Raw genomic sequence first — 17,352 nt, forward strand, 5'->3', positions numbered from 1 at the left:
AATCAAGTAAAAAGGGACTCTGGGTGAAGTGAGAAATGCTTAGTGAAGGGCCGTGAACACACTGAACTCACACATGCTCATTATATATGCATAGAAATAATAAAGACAATTCATGAATGGTATGGTCCAGAAAGGAAAGAACTGATAAAATATCTTTTGTCAAAAAAAATTTTTTTTAAAATGTTCTATCAAGGAAAGCCCTAAGAGACTACAAAGATTAAATGCAGTTTGGAGATGTGTGCTGAAAGCTCACTTGAAAAACAGCTAGTGTTCACAATGTGTGATAAATTCTCGAAGCTCAGCCATCAAGCAAAAACCTAAAATAATCATTTTCGCCAAGCATGGGGGCACATGCCTGTTATCCCAGCACTGGAGAGGCAGAGGCAGCGTCCTCCTCCTCCTCCTCCTCCCCCTCCTCCTCCTCCTCCTCCTCCTCCTCAGCTATAGAAGATAATAATTTCAAAAAGTTAAGTTAGAAGGCACAAATTAGCAAAAGATTTTATTATTATTTAGAGTGTGTGTGTGTGTGTGTGTGTGTGTGTGTTTTATCTGTGTGTAAGGCCATTCATGCCATGACCTGGAAATGGCCTTCAGAGAAAAACTTTGGAGGGTTGGTCATCTCCTTTCATATTGTTTGAGGGTCTCTTATTTCTCCAACACTGCATACTAGGCTACCTGGCCCTAGAGCATTCAGACAATTCTCTTGTCTCTGCTTCCCATCTTGCTATAGGAGTGCTGGGTTATAAGTGTGCATCATTGCATCTGGCATTTTTTTTTAAAAAAAAATGTATGCTCTAGGAATTAAACTCATGTCACCGTGCGTGTATGGTGAATACTTTTATGTGATGAACCATCTCATAAGCCAAAGCAAATGATTAATTTTAAAATAGTCATCTTGGAGAAGCTCATGTGTGTGTCCAATGTATTTTGATAATGCTCACCCCTACTCTCCTCACCCACTTTTCCCAGAACCACCCACTCTCATGCTCAACCAGTTTTGTTTTGTGGGTGCTTGTTCGTTTAACAACGCCCCAAGTTCAAGCTGTGCTGTCCATCTACAAAGTCCTGAGTGTAGGACCATGCACTGGATAGTGGCAGCCCGATTAAGGGCCAGACCCTTAAAGAAGACTGATTTTGCCTCCCTACAAAGCAACTAACTGTTGGTACCTCCCACTCCTCCTGAGCCCCATTCCCATTCCATGCTGAAACACTGACTGGCTTAGGTAGGTAACCACAGCTGCTGTAAGTTTATGGGTGCCACTTTCCAGAAAATGCTTTTATTCTGGTCCTTTCCTACCTCTGGTTCTTATCATTTTTCTGTCCCTCTTCCATGATGGTCCCTGTCTTAGTCACTGTTCTATTGTTCTGAAGAGGCATCATGACCAAGACAACTTTTATAAAAAATAAAAAAAAAATTAAAAACGCATGTAACTGGGGGCTGGCTTGCTCACGGTTTCAGAATTTAGTCCATTGTCATTGTGGCAAGGAGCATGGCAGCATGCATGGCACTCGAAAAGCAGCTGAGGGCTACATCCCAGTCTTCAGGTAAGCAGGCAGGCAGAGAGAATGAGAGACACTGGCATAGGAACATACTTCTCCAACACGTACATCAGCCACATGCTCCACACTTACGTCAGTAAAGTCATTCTTCTCAAATAATGCCACTCCCTGGTGCCTAAGCATGCAAATATATGAGTTTATGGGGGCCATTCTTAGTCAAGCCACTATATTCTACTTCCTGGCCCCCATCAACTTATTGCCATATCATAATGCAAAATGCATTTAATCCATGTTCAAAGGCCCCATAGACTTTTACGGTCCCAACATGGTTTAAAACTCCTAAGTCTCTTCTGCGATTCATAACCACCTTTAACTGTAACCCACTATAAAATCAAAATCAAACTGCAAATCACAAACTTCCAACATATGGTGGTACAGACTATCCATGACCATCCCAAAGGAGAGGAAAGGGACCATGGTGAGGAGACAGCAGACTAAAGAATACAAGACCTAAAAGCAGCTGGGCTTCATCCTCACGGCTTCACACGATGGCCTCTCTGGATCACCATGCGGGAACACCCCTGATACATGCCTGGCCTCAGCTGCTTTCCCTAGCTGCAGCAGGAGATCCCACAACCCTTTCTTATATCCTGAAGCTGCCACGTTCTGCTGCGAGGTAGGATGGACCTCGGCCCCTCCTTCGACTGTCTGTACCTGCTTTCTGTTGTTGCTCTCTATCACTTCTGAAGCTCCCCTCTGATTCCTTTAGAGTTGGAAGCTTACTTGAATGGGGTCTTGCCCTGAGGTCACCACTCCCTTTATTCCAACTAGCATCAGACTTTTCTTTAAGCTTTTTATCTTCTTGAGCCTAGGACTGGATCCCCCTCACCTTTCCTTCTGATTTTCTCCTTATGCTGTGCATTCCCACAGAATTCTCTTTGTCTTCTATAGATGGAAACAGCCTAGATACCCACCAGCTGATGAATGGATAGTGAACTTTGTGGTGTAGCTGGATCACGTGGTAGATCTATTTCTAGCACATTGATTTCCACGGTGGCTATACCACTATAAGGGTTCCCTGTTGACCACATCATTGCCAACATCTATCTGTCCTCTTACTCTGAGCCATTCTTACTGTGGTGACAAGAAATCTCAATATAGTTGTAATTTGCATTTCCCTGACAGCTTTTTAGACAGTTTTTAGAACCATCTCTTAATCATTTGCATTTCTTCTGAGAATTCTCTGTTCAGTTCTGTGGCCCTCTTTTTGATTTTTTTTTTTTGAGTTTTGTCTGTTTGTTTTGTTGTTGGTGGTGGTGGTAGTGGTTTTTGTTTGTTTATTTGTTTGATTGTTTGTGGGCGGAGAGAGCAGGATTCCAGGGAGACTTTTAGACAGCAAATGAGCCATGGTAAGGTGGTTAGTTGCAGGAGCCACAATGGCACTAAGAGTTCGCAGCACAGCATTGCTGTCAGGGTGAACAGCATCCTTCCGTGTTGAAGTTAATACTGCTTAGCCACCCTGGAAGCAGTTTGGAAGTAGCTTTAAACTTCTTATATGGTCTAGCATTTCCACTTTTGGACATTTGCTTTTTAGGAATTCAAGTCTTTATTCACATAAAACTATAGGACAACCCACATGCCACAAGAAAGGATACACAAACTGTGAAACCATAAGTTGAAGTCTGTGATCCTCTGCTCTAAGCTTCATGAGTGCTGGGATCACAGGTCTGTCGCTATGCCTAACTTAGTTTTATCACTTTAAATGCTAACGACAATTTTACCAATATTTAAATCTTGCTTAGGTTAACATACAGTTTATCTGCTTCCAAGCCCATACTGTAGTAACTAAATCTCCAGATAGAACATTTTTATGAATTATGCCTTCTGATTTATAGTAAGAGCTATTATGACATGCCAGATGAATAAATCTTAAAGCAAGTGAGAAAACGCAGTTTCAAAAGGTTATAAACCTTATGATGTGGATTGTATGGCAATTAAAAACACAAATCCATAGGAATGAAACACAGACCAGCTATAGTTAAGAGATGAGAGGTTGGTAGGCAATAAAACCTAATTGAAGAAAGTTTTGGGGAGTTATTCTGACTGAGACTCACACAAATCTGCTCGTGGCTATGAGCCCATGGGACTGTGTCCCACAGAGATGAAAGCAGTTGAGTCTAAGTATATTTAAAAACGTAAAGGACAAAGGGCAAACTTGATACGTTTTAAGCTAGTATATAAACATTAGATTTCATTATGACATTTCATCCACGTGGACTGCTATTTTTGGCTCATGCTCACCCATATTGTCCTCTGACTACAGTTAGGAAAACATGATTATTCTTTAAAAAGGAAAAATTAAAGTTATATTTTTTTTTTCTTTAGTGGTGGGGAAGGGGGGTCAGAAGACAGCCTGCACCAGTCTGTTCTCTTTTACGGTGTAAGTCCCAGGGATTAAACTCAGCTTGGCACCATGTTTACAGACATAATGATTCTAAAAAGGACTTGGGGCTAAGGGGGACACAGACTGCTTATCCTCCCTCACATGGCAAAGTTGTGGCTCACCTTCAGACAGGAGTCATCTGGTCTGTGTTTTTATGATTTCACTGAGTAATAGAGAAGCCAGTTTCAGAGATAAATTTTCATGGCAATAATCACTCAAGGAAGGCCCTTGACTTCCTGTTGCATGGCGACAGCTACACAGAAGGGACAGTGCTGTGGGATTTAAGCTCTGGTTCTACCACCATTTGTCAAACCCAACACTTAAGGATTTCATGTGTCTTATGATTAGACACGATGGACTAATTTGCCAATACCTATCTTTCACCATGTGGTCCCTGAAGCCTCCCAATGTGCCTTGTTATTGATGTTTTCTTCTTTTCTATATCCTTGTCGATATTATCTAGATTTCTTGAGTCTCTTAAATGTTTTTTTTTTTTAGTAAGAGTGGCCCAAGGTTAAAATATGAGTTCTTATGGTCAGTGCTCTTTTTGCTTTCTGTGACATATTGTTTATGGAGTAGCATAGAGCTCAAGTGGGGGTAGAAAATGGAGGGTAGAGGGGTGGGGTGTGGGACAGAATGACACAGAGAGTAAGGGACAGGATGGCACAGATGACTAGAGGTAAAATAATTGTCCTCAGAATTCTAGTTTGTAGGAAGAAAAAAATAATTATAATACCAGGTAGCAAATGCTATGGATTTAAGATAGAGACACGATGCCTTCTGGACTAGTGAAAACTATTTTTAAAGACCATATGGTATGGCAGAATTTTCCCTGTCCAATCTATTTAAATATTAGTGCAGCAGGAGGCCTATGATTGGACAGAAAAACAGAGGCAGAGAGTGAGTCAAGTAGACAGACAGGATGATTCAGAGACAAGCGAACCAGAGCTGGCGATGCCGCAAGGGCTAGCTAGAGACAGAGGTGGCAGGACCACAACAGGGCAGAAAGTTGCCGGCAGTAGCACAAGAACATGCTGGTCATTTTTTAAATATTTCCCACAACAATGTAGAGTCTGTCCAGAAAAGGAAAAAAGGTGCTGAGTGTAGACACTGTAGTTTATGATGGGACCTAGTAGCATACACCTGGCACACTACAGCACTCGGGAGCACAGGCAGGAGAATTGGCAAAGGTTCAAGGCCAGGTCTACATGGAAAATTCCAGGCCCTTGTGAGCTATATATGGAGACCCTATAGAAAATGGATTTTAGGGAGAGAGTCTACAGCTCAGCCTAAGGGCTGGGGCAGGGGACATTATGAGGAAAGCAGGAAAGAAGTGAGGGACCCAGACAGAACTACAGTGTCTGCAATGATAAACAGTCTGGGGGTTTTCCAGAAACTTTGGGGATCCCGGTGAAGTCTAGTGAGGAAGACAGCCATCATTAGTCAGCAGTCTATGAGTCCATATTGTGGGAAAGGCAAAAACAGAAAGACATTGGTTTGGAGACTAATTTAAAGCTATTATAGCTACCCAGGAAATAATGGTGAATGGTGCCAGAAAGTGAAATAGAACTCGAATGAAAGAAACATTAAGTAACTGGAAGCACAGGGTCTTGTAGAAGAGCTGGAGTGTGGGGTGTTGTGTACAATGCAAGCCTTTAATCCCAGCACTCAGAATGCAGAGGCAGGCCAACCTCTGTGAGTTCTAGGCCAGCCTGGTCTACAAAGTAAATACCAGGACAGCCAGGGCTATACAGGGAAGCTCTGTCTCGAAAAACCAAACAAAAACAAAAACAAACAAAAAAAGATCTAGAAGAGTGGATATTTATTTAGGAGGTATTCAAACTTTCAGCACACTGCTGTTGGTGAAAGTAAGCTACGATTCCATTACGTAAGCAGCTCGTTATTATTGTAGAGAAAGAGACAAAAAATGTCTCATTAAGTTATGGAAGTTTATGAACTACCATTTGTGCTTTGGAGAGAGTGATGGACAGACAGTACCCTGGCTCAGGAGGCGGAGCCTCGCAGTAGGGAAAGCCACTGTGGGCTTGAGAAGGGATAGAGCTGCTTGACTGGGAATTGAAGATCTGGGGCTCAGGGGTCGCGTGCTTGCCACACAAGCACTAGGACCTACTTTAGCATCTATCACCCGTGTGAAGCCTGGGCTTGGTCATACACACCTGTAATCCCAGTACTAGGGAGTCAGATACAGATGGCTCATTGGGGCTGGCTGACCAGCCAGCCTAGCCAATTAGTGAGCTCCAGATCAGAAAAACCCTGTCCCAAAAAGTTCAGTTGAGTGGTGGAGGAAGATGCAAGTGTCTACCTCTGGCTTCCACATGCACATGCTCACAGGTGCACACACACGCACACACACACACACACACACACACACACACACACAGAGGAACTGAAGCAACAAGAAGATGCTGGTGTCAGGAACAAGGACAAAGACATGGGACCTTTTAAGGACAGTGACAGTGTTTTCAGGAAAGAAATACAGATGTTTGTTCATGTTCTATTTAACTATCTAACTAAATATCAGGTCTAGAGAACCAACCTGCAGGTCAAGGAAGCCAAATTCTCTTTAGTATTAATATCTATCCACCATCAGGTGAATCACAGTGACAAATCTGTTTTTTCTGACTCAATCATTTTCTGTCTCAACACCACTGTCAGTATGATGTGGAAATTAACAAGTTAGGGGATTTTTAGACACAAGTTTGGTTTTTGAGAAAGGTGGTGGTTTGGAGTTTGATTTGGGACATGCCCAGCGTTGGTTACTAGCACATTTAAATTCTAAATCTTGAGCTAAGGATGTAGGACCATGGTAGAGCCCTTACCTTTCATGCATAAGAAAAGAAGAAAAGAAAAGGAAAGAAAAGAAGAAGAAAAGGAAAGAGAAGAAGAAGAAAAGAAAAGAAAAGAAAAAAGAGAAGAAGAAAAGAAAAGAAAAAAGAAAAGAAGACAGAAGAAAAGAAAAGGGAAGGAAGGAAAATGGAAGAAAAGGAAAGGAAAGGAAAGGAAAGGAAGCAGGTTTCAGGAAGGGTTATAATTGAGGATACTTGCTCTTCTGTAAGCAGTGAAATTTTAAAAATGTCTCGTCTTGCCTTTTGCTTGCCCCCCTTCTCTCTGTGTACACACATACACATGTATGAGGGTGCAGCATGTACATGTATGTGACCATGGATGCCATGGTCAACCTTGAGTGTCATTCTTCAGGTGCCATCCACCTGTGATTTTGAGTCAGTCTGTCATTGCTGGGCTGGGCAGCAAGCCCTAAGGATAACGGATGCTGTTTTAATGGTTTTGAATGAAGAGACTTTTCAGACATTATTCTGAAAGCTGGAGAGAGACCCTGGGGCCTTGCCTGTCTGTAGTTTGAGCCTATGCAGGCTGGGTGGTGTGCAGTCTTTGCTTCCTTCTACAGGAAATGAAGGCAGTGATAGTAACAGTCTCATGAAGCATTGATAAGTTCATATCAAGCACTTAGTATAACGACTACCGACTACTGAGTAGTAGCCACTCAGTCTTCATTCCGGTTGATATTCAGTCAGACTGGGCAATTACTGCTTATGTGCTATTCCTCTGCTTACTCATGGCTCCTCTCACTTAATTCCAGTCACTACCTAAGTGTACTTAAAAAACAAAAGACATGCACTTCCTCAACTGGTTAGAGACGATAGCCCAGATATGGTCTTTATTTTTCTTAAGTATGTGTGTGTGTGTGGGGGGGGGGTGGAATAAATTGGGATGAAAGAATAAACCAAAATGTTCCCTGTTGCTGCCACACACACTGGAGAATGAACTGTCTCATCTGGGAACACTCCTATTTCTTAGGTACATTAAGGAAACAAACACCAAAAATGACCCAAATCAGCTCAACAATCTTATCAGGAAAAACTCTGACGTGGTGACATGGACCCCACGACCTGGCGCTGTCCTCGACCTTGGCAGGATGCTGAAGGACCCAACAGACAGGTTCGGCTTCAATATTTATGGGGGATAAAAACACCTTATGTAATTTTTTAATATTATGATAAAGAACTCTCCTCCTGACTTGCCACAGGTCCCTACTCGGTACTAATGTTAAGTTTTGTCCAGTAACATGCTAAGTTCCTTACCTGGTAAGGCCTCCATCTCACTTTTAAACGTAGAAATCTTAGAACCAGGCAGCCTACCACACACCTGTAATCCCAACACTTAGGAGGCTGGGGCAGAAGGATCAGGCCAAAGTGTACTATTTGAGACCCTGACTTAAGAAAAATAAATATGTCTTACTATTGAAATAAAATAGATTAATAATTATCACTCAAGTCAGACAGCTTTCTCAAGCATTTCATCCTTTATAACAGCTCAAGTGCCTTCATCACCCCAAAACCTTATTAGAGAGTAAAGGGTAAGGGGCTAGAGAAATGGCTCCGTAGTTCAAAGCATCCGCTGCTACCACAGAGGACCAGAGTTCAATGCCGGCATCCATGTTGGGTGGCTCTGAAAGCTAGTTTTCACCTCAGTGCAAGTATGGCCTATAAAATTAGCAGCACTTTTCACAATATCAAACAGGGAAACACAATCCCAAAAGAGCTAACATTGACTCAAGAGGCCTGCAGCTTTGTAAGTACACAGCCTGAGCCACACAGTCATAAATTTCTCACCACATAAAGAAGTGCAGAGTTTACAGGACGTGAACTGCGATCCTTCTGCCATTTGCACCTGCAATTTAACTTTCAAATCACAATTTTCAATTTGCAATCCACTGACTGGCCGTTGAACCAAGGTCAGTCAAAATATTTTCAATCAAAAGTGAAATTCACAATTGCCAGTAGATAATAAAAACTAAGTATATAGTATATAGTACATAGTACATAGTACATAGTACATAGTACATAGTACATAGTATATAGTATAAAGGGTTTTATTTCTGGAATAACTTTACAACCTGGTAGAAATAGTTCTTAGCTGGGAGTGATAGTTCACATCTATAATCCCAACACTTCAAAAGGCAGGAGGATTACCAAAAGTTCAAAGCCAGCCTGGTTTGTTTCTGGGTTGCAGAGTGAGACCCTGTTTTCCCACTCTATCCCCACATGAAATAGTTTTTACAGAAATTATGGCAAAATATTGGAAATCTCTCTCTTTATTGCTGACAAGCAAATCCTTCTAAATTATGAAAGTTAAAATTGCTTAAAATTCTTTAAGAGGTCCCAAGTGCTCCAGTATGGAAGAGTAAAGATGTTTCTTGATTGTTTCAGTTAATACTCATCCTTCAAGAGCTGTCCTTCTTCTTCAGCATCTTCCTAAGTCTCCTGAATTATCTTTGTGCAGGCCTCTCATACTGTGTCTTACAGCATGCGGCTATACTGTCACCCTTACAGACATCAGAGTCACCAATGACCTTGATAAATGCAGATCCTGAGCTCCCCTCAGGGATATGGGGGAGACAACAGGTGTGAGAGTCACAGGAGAGCATTCTGGGAAACAAGAACCAATATGGTGGCATCTCAGTGCTAACATACAGTAAAGCCACCATGTACTGCCTTGTGAAGGAAGAAGAGACAAGAAATCTAGGACTGTGGTCATGGAAACTCAAAATAGTTGGCATTTAGCCAGATCTTAGGGACGAGTAGACAAATACAGGAGAGACAGAACAAGGAAGAAGAGGGGAATAGAAGAAGAGATGGGGAAAGGATGGGAGGGAGGGCGAGAATGACATTTTCTAGTCAGAGGCCATGGCCTGGCTGGGGAAGAAAAGAACATTGACTAAAGATAAAGTTAGGACATGAATACTTTGATCCATAGATGACTCATTGAGACCTTTTGGTTCTGGGTGCCAGAAGTACAGAGGACACAGCCAGGAAGAAGCCTTGGTCCTCAGGGAGCCCTCCAGGCCTGAATTCAGAGCTGATGAGTGGAGGCAGGAGGAGACAAGGATACCACATGGAGGCCAGGGTCAGCAGGGCCTCCTAGCTCAGGGCTTTGAACCTGTCCTGTAGGTAAGGAGAGCCACAGAAAATGACAGAGCAAAGGAGGATCAGTCTTGAGCTGTGCTTCCAGAAACACCTCAGCTTTGTCAGGAAGAATGCTCTAGAGAAGCAGCTAAAACTAGGCCTCTGCAGTCAGGAGGTTTGGGGGAAAGCTATGGCTTCTCACAGGAAGAGATCCCAGGCAAGGAGCTAGAGGAGACTGGGTATGTATTTCAGAAGTGACACCAAAGGGCCTCTGTAACCTTGGAGCTATGAGAGACTCAAAGTGAAGCTTTGAGACGACAGGTGCCTACTATCGCTTGCAAATATTTAATAGACGCGGGTATGCTCGCTTCCTTAGACGTTTCCTTGTTTACTTCATACCATGTTACTTTCTCAGAACCCAAGAGTCCACACTCCATCTCCTCAGGATGAACAGAGCTTCAGGACTGTTTGTACAGCTAACTGGATTGAAGGATAAAAAATACACATCTGTCTGTGAGCCAGAGTTTGATTAAAACCAGAGCACAATATATCTAAGGCAGAAAACACTATAGGTGAAAGTCCATTTGTATGCTGAAATATTTGTTGGGTACCACATGGCCTGACTTTTATTGGGGGATGTAAACACACATTTGTTCAACCCAGAAGGACATATTAACAGACCAAAGAACCAGAACCACCCAAGTACAACCTGGTGAACCAGTGAGTTCATTGGGCCCACTTTATAGGGACAGGACTGGATCAAAGGCAGCTCATTACAGAAAATTCCAAATCGGATAGCCCCCACTCCCAGTAGGAAGTGTTTCGATTCCCCTCCATTCTTTTACCAAATTCCTCTCCTAATCAGGATGCAGAAGCCTCTGAGTGCCAACATCCACAAAGTCGGTCCAAGCAGATCATATTCAACATCTCCGTCACCTAGTAATTGGGAGCAAAAGGGTCCCAATATAATACCAGTAATATCAGGGATCTTGTGCCTTTCGATCTCCAGATATATACAAGACTAGTTAACGAAATCGACTCGGGAGCCTTGCCTGTTGCATAGTGTATAGGAAACAGTGTGCCTTAGGCTAGGAAAGGACTCTGAAAACTATCCCAGTGTCTCAGTGCTGTTTTGACCGACCCGCCTCATCTTTGTGTCTTTAAGCAAGGGCATTGTGGAGCCTCCAGAGGGGACAAAGATTTACAAGGATTCCTGGGACTTTGGCCCGTACCTGGAGATCTTGAATTCTGCTGTCAGAGATGAAATCTTCTGTCATTCATCCTGGATTAAAGAGTACTTCACGTGGGCTGGATTTAAGAATTACAACCTGGTGGTCAGGGTATGCCTCCGCTCTCTTGTAGTCTGGAGATCTTTGGAACCCCCTAGTTTCTAGTTTGTTCTCTAATTAGCACTTGGGAAGCTGTATAAACTGTCCAGCAGAGTGCAGGCAGGCCATGTGATAAATAACTCGGAAATGGAAGGGGCCATTAAGCACAGCTCAGTTTAGCTTTTGTAGTATTTTCTCTCTCCTATCACAATGAATTCTTCTTTTTAAATCACAGTATAAAACAGGTGCCTTGTAGCGTTGTCATCTATCCTTTGGCTTGGTTGGGTCTTCCATCTCCTGGAACCCTGTCCTCTGTACCCTTCTACTCCCGGTGTTCCCTGTCCACGCGTGCTTTATTAACCTCTCTACCCTGCTCCCTTGTGGCTGCCTTGTACATTGTCTGACATGTCAGGAGTGCTTAACTGTGGGGCTAGACAGTGGACTCACACAGAGGGGTATCAATGAACAGTGTGAGGCTGAAGCCACCAAATCCTATCTGCAACGGTGCTGAGGAGCAAATGGCATAAAGCAGGAGCAAGCATGGGTGCTGAACAGGAATTAGCCCCAGAAGAACATGCCAATTAGCATCTTTGGCATTCATGTGGTGGGTAAGCTGAGGCCGGCAGCCATTGAGGGTCAGTGCTAGAGTCGCTGATGGGACACCTACAGGGGCTGAAGCCAAAGGCAGCTGGTGACTGGAGAAGTTACTCAGCAGACTTTTCTCTAAGGAAACAAAGTTTAATTTACTCAGCTGGCACTCCCTGTGGCCAGCAAAAAAACTATGAACTCTTTTAATTTCTTGGGGTCAGCAAGAAAGAGAAGGAAAGAGAAAACACACGCGCACACACACCAAGTAGATGAAGCAAAAGGCAAAGTCCAATAACTTTATACACACAAATATAAACAAGCATGCATGCGCTCGTATATACACACATACATACATGCATGCAGACCTACAGACAGACATATACACGTTCACATAGAATGGTTAAAGCAAAGCTCCAGCAAAGCAAGCAGGCTCCAAGCATGTCACACATCTACATGCATGCATATATACACACAATTGGTGGGTGGAGCAAGCTCCAACACACACCCAGACAAGCTTTTCATATGTACATACATATACAGAGTTGATGAGTGGAAGGAACAATGTCCCAACATCCATTCACACAAACTTTACACATATACATACATACATGCGTACACACATACACACACACATAGTTGATGGATGAAAGGGATGATGGTCCAGCCCGCATACGTTATTCTTTCTTCCATAGTTTATATACCCCAGCTAAATTTTGCAAGCAGTATAAAACTACACTGTGATTACATTTCTGTTTCCTTCTAGTGAATGATTATGAAAAACACTGTGTTCCCCAATATCTTTATAAGAAATAACATTACATAATACAAGTAAAGAAAACAAATTATTTCTCCAAACCCACATACATTTGTAACTGAGCAACTTGTTATAGACTAACAAAGTATAAGCGCCAGGCGTGGTGGTGCACGCCTTTAATCCCAGCACTTGGGAGGCAGAGGCAGGTGGATTTCTGAGTACGAGGTCAGCCTGGTCTACAAAGTGAGTTCCAGGACAGCCAGGGCTATCCAGAGAAACCCTGCCTTGATAAAAACAAAAACAAAAACAAAAACAAAAAAGCAAGCAAGCAAGATAGTTTTTCTCAGTCAGTTTCTCTTACTGGCAGGCAACAATTTGCATTTTCAAAAAGGGAGAGATTCTTTTATTATTTATCTTTAAAAGTAATCTTGTAAGAATCTTTAAAAATCACAACTCTAAACTTTTATATAAAAATCAGTCATATCTACCTTAAATCCTCAGATTACATATCTACTCATCAGAAAGACTTAATAAATCATTGCAGGAAGCTGAGGGCAAAAATGAGGATAAGAAAACCATCACCAGTCCAGCCTCAGTGAGAGTCGTGTCAGCCAGGGCTGCCATTGTTCTTGTTCCCTGACCTCGAAACGCCTCTTGCTTAACTCTTAAGAGTGTGCTTATCTGAACTTCAAATGGTCCCCTAAGGTTTTCTACATCAGAGACAGTAGCAAAAACATCTCAACCTAGCTTTCCCAACAAGTTTATTTTTCCAAATGTTTTCTAAGGGTGGTGGTGGGCATCGTCACTGCTGACTATCTATGTCTCTACATTCTTTCCTAGGGTGGTAACTGAATCATTAATCTGCTCTGGCAACAATGCCTGAAAGAGATCAAGCATTATTACTGTGAGTGCCAGAGATACTGAGGGGCCAGAAGCCCTCTGAAGTTTTCATATAATTCTTAGATGAAAAGAGACGTGAGGGCAGCAAGCAGAGCAGAACTCCATAACAGCATGAAGTCCTCAGGGCACGTGGTCCTCAGGGTCATGCCACCCGAGGCTCACTCATGTGACTGTGGTAGCCAGCGGGCCACATTCCATGATTTCTAAAGCCACTTGTCATTCCTTCTTGCATGGCCCTCAGCAATCACACATGTGCAGAGCAGCAACCCAGGAGCTCAGGCTGTATGCTTCTCAAGGCACGCCAAAAGCAGAGCAGGCTGGAGATGCATCTCTGTGTAGAGCTCATGCCTTGTATGCAGGAGGCCCTGGCTTCAGTACCTAGGATGCCAACAATCAAACTTAGCAGAAGAGGGATACAAGAGGAAGAAGAGGCCTGGGGTAGGCAGTGGTTAGGGCAATGGATCACTGGTGACAACTTACTTACACCTGGTGCCTGGGGTTGTACAAGCAGCAGTCTTAGATAACAGTAGGATGTGGGCAGCACTCACAGGCACCAACAGGTACTGGCTGCTCTCAGGAGAGGACCAATCCCCAGTTTGCTGTGCAGCCCCTGAGCATCAATACCAGGTCACACTTGCTGTATTCCAAAGTCCTGGTTCTCGAGAAACATGCTTTTCATGTCAGGCTGTCAGTGTTCATCCCTGGGCAATGATGAACTAAACACTGTGTGAGCGTGTGCGCATTGGTGAAAGATGCCAGCTCTCCCCACATGCCCCCTTTGTGGGATGAGTTATTTCAAGATGAGATACTTTCTATATTTGAGGCATTCAAACCTTCTTTTAATGACATAAAAGAATAAGAGTTATAAGACCATTGTTTTAAATAATATAAAATGGTGGTACTTAGATTAACTCTCAACTATTTGTAAGGAAATCATCTTTGAAACACAAAGCCTTGGGAAACTAAATGATATTTTCACTTTGGGTAATCACCTTGAAAGTGATGTCTTTAGACTTTTTGATGACTATATTTCTTTAAAATTTTAAATTACATTTATGTATGTTGGCAGGTAGGTGTGTGTGTGTGTGTGTGTGTGTGTGTGTATTTGTGTGTATTTGTGTGTATTTGTGTGTATGTGTGTTTGTGCTAGAGTGAGTGTATGGAGGTCAGAGAACAACTCGTGGGAGTCAGGTCCCTCCTTCCACCATGTGAGTTCCAGGCACTGGACTCGTGTGGCCAGCCTTGGTGGCAAGCACCTTTACCTGCTGAGCTGTCTCACTGGCCCAATGAATGTATATCTATCTGTTTAGTTGCTATATGATGTGAGACACATATTCCACATTTTATGTTCCCCTATCTGAAAACGTCTGGTGCTTCTTGCTGTCACGTGGCTAATAACGCTCTGTGCTACTGAAGTTCGAGCAGTGAGAGGAAGCAGTTTTGCTGATGTGGAAGAATGTAACGCTATCAGCTCAGGAGAGAGACTGGAATAGAGGGAGGGGGAAAGTAGTGAGGGAGGGACGAAGATGACAGGGTATTTCAATTCACTGCTATTCTTTTAAGTGTTTAAGATTTCCATATTCTTAGAATTTCTTAAAGACCTCCACCACTTGATGAATATTCTTCCATTTACTGCCTTGCAATTTGCACAGATGATTGAAACAGATGAAGATTTCAGCCCTTTTCCTGGAGGGTACGACTATCTGGTGGACTTTCTAGATTTATCCTTTCCGAAAGAAAGACCCAGCCGGGAGCATCCTTATGAAGAAGTGAGTACCCCCCCCCCCGTGGGGATCCCTTCCTCTTCCTCCCTCTCCTTTTCTTGCACACTGTCCTCTCTCCTTCCCCTCCCTTCTCTTCCTGTCTTTATTACTATTCCTTCCTTCCTCCCTTTCCACCTCACTTCCTTCTGTTGACTCAGAAACACAGCTCAAAATAAGTTAAGACATGATTTACCCTTAAACCAGATATGAGTGACCATGACCTAGGGACGTGAGTAAGGATTGCTCCAGGTTCCACATGCTGCATTGTGGAGAGGATTTAGGAAGTAAAGTCTTAAGGGATTTCCCAAAAGGAACATCAGGTGGGCAGGTCACAGCAAATCGGGGAATGCTCCATTACAGTCTTCACAGGCTCTCTGATGATACTCTTAGCTTTGGGGTTGATGGAAACTTGTGGTCTGCTAAGTTGATGTATTCCAAAGGTTTTTTTTCTGACAGGCAAGGGAATGTTGGCTCAGACACAGAGGTGGCTGATGGGTGGCTGTTAAAGGAGCTGAAGACGGCCTAGGATGGTTTTGTCTATGGTTTACATCTCTGCATCACCATGAAGTTCTAGTCAGCCAACCAGCCTTTGAGAGTTCTTACAACTGGGGTGGTTTTCTTCCTGGGTACTTCATGGACTCTTTGGTGTCCAGGAGAACCTGTGAGAAGACCTTTGCTATAGTCAAGACATTTCCAGAGTTCTCCTAAGCTAATTGTCAAAAGTAAAACTGATCCAATTAAAAGTTCTATCACTCCAAGGTGCACTGGGAGAGCACAAAAGGACTAATCAACTTGGATTCTGCCTCTGGGGCCTTCAAAATCGTGAAGAATCGTCATTTCTTAAACCTCTACAAGTTATAGTAGAGATCCCACAACGTGTGCTTAAGTCCCAGTGAAGTCAGAGGCCTCTCTGAGAATCCTGATCTTTATCCCTCAGCAAAGGCCCACTCCAGTGAGTGGCTACTTAAGCCTTAGGCAACAGACATAATTTATCCCATCACTTGCACAGCAATGGACATAAAAATGAGTCTAAATGGTTTATATACCTCAAATACGGAGCTAAGGAGCTAGCCAAAATCTGAAGGTAAATGTCAAACCAGGCTACACAGAAAAGCAAATGGATCAATCGTGTGAGTTTTCATGGCCCATAACCATGCAGGCAATGCAAATGGTTCAACCAAGCTTCCAAAAGAGCAGTTCTTTGAAATGTAGCTGTCTAACACATTAGGGACAGGAGCACAAAACAAACCAAGGACTGAACCCTGAGAGTGCCCCAGGAACTCCACATACCGGAAAACCCAACAGATAGAATGTTCTTCACAAACAAGGCCTGAAGCTGAGCACCCTTTTCCTGTGTCGGCTCAATATGTGTTCACAGGCAACTGATCCCCACGTCAGAGAATGAAGAAAGCTCCCTGCTGGGAATCTACCTCCTTCCAGCCAGTGCATTAGTGAGCCACGGGGTTGCTTCCTGGCTGGCTTTTCCAAAGCCGTTGTCCGTTGACTTAGATTCATTTAACCCCAGCACTTAATGAGGAATTAGAAAACAAAGTCACAGAAATGGAGGTTTGTTTCTAAGCCCGGCCAAGCTGGACCTTATCTTCACAGTGTTGCAGTTTTACACAGACCATGAGACCAAGCCGGTACATGCACACGTTCACCTAAGTTGTCAGAACCATACAGACTCTCTTTGTACAAGGCAAATTCCTCCTGGACACCAGGACCTCAGGTTATCCGTTCCCTCGGCACCGGAGAACAGAGGAAATCTTAGTAGTCTGGCAATAGCGGAGTCTCATCTCCATCTCTAAGGGTGAGAGTCTCTGGAGAGGGAGTTAGTCAATGTGGACATGTTTCATGTGACTCCAGTTTCCGGCGAGTCCCTTGGCGTGACCACGTGATGTCCGGGTGGTGTGGTGGGGATTCCCTAATGACTTTAACCTCCTGATTTAAGGCAACCATGCTTTTTGGCAGGCTGGACACACACACACACACACACACTTGCTGCCATGAACACAGAGGCAGGTGGCAGGTCACCTGCTGCTTTTGGCAATAGTATCATTTATTGACCACCTAGTGTATAACCTCATGTTTCTGGTCATAGAATTACTTGTTTTCCCTACAGTCCTATGAG

General features: G+C 43.3%; 1 protein-coding gene across 7 annotated transcripts in view; it reads left to right on the forward strand.

The window, feature by feature from the left end:
- Positions 1–17,352, forward strand: part of Cmah (cytidine monophospho-N-acetylneuraminic acid hydroxylase) — a 149,886-nt gene that overhangs the window by 121,695 nt on the left and 10,839 nt on the right. For all 7 annotated transcript variants that reach the window (NM_001284519.1, NM_001111110.2, XM_011244266.3 and 4 more), the window contains 3 exons: positions 7,781–7,921; positions 11,054–11,228; positions 15,111–15,227. In NM_001284519.1, coding sequence (NP_001271448.1) covers positions 7,781–7,921; positions 11,054–11,228; positions 15,111–15,227 — 433 coding nt within the window. The remainder of the gene's footprint in view (positions 1–7,780; positions 7,922–11,053; positions 11,229–15,110; positions 15,228–17,352) is intronic.

The sequence above is a fragment of the Mus musculus genome, chromosome 13 (genome assembly GCF_000001635.26).
Source record: "Mus musculus strain C57BL/6J chromosome 13, GRCm38.p6 C57BL/6J".
NCBI lineage: Eukaryota > Metazoa > Chordata > Mammalia > Rodentia > Muridae > Mus > Mus musculus.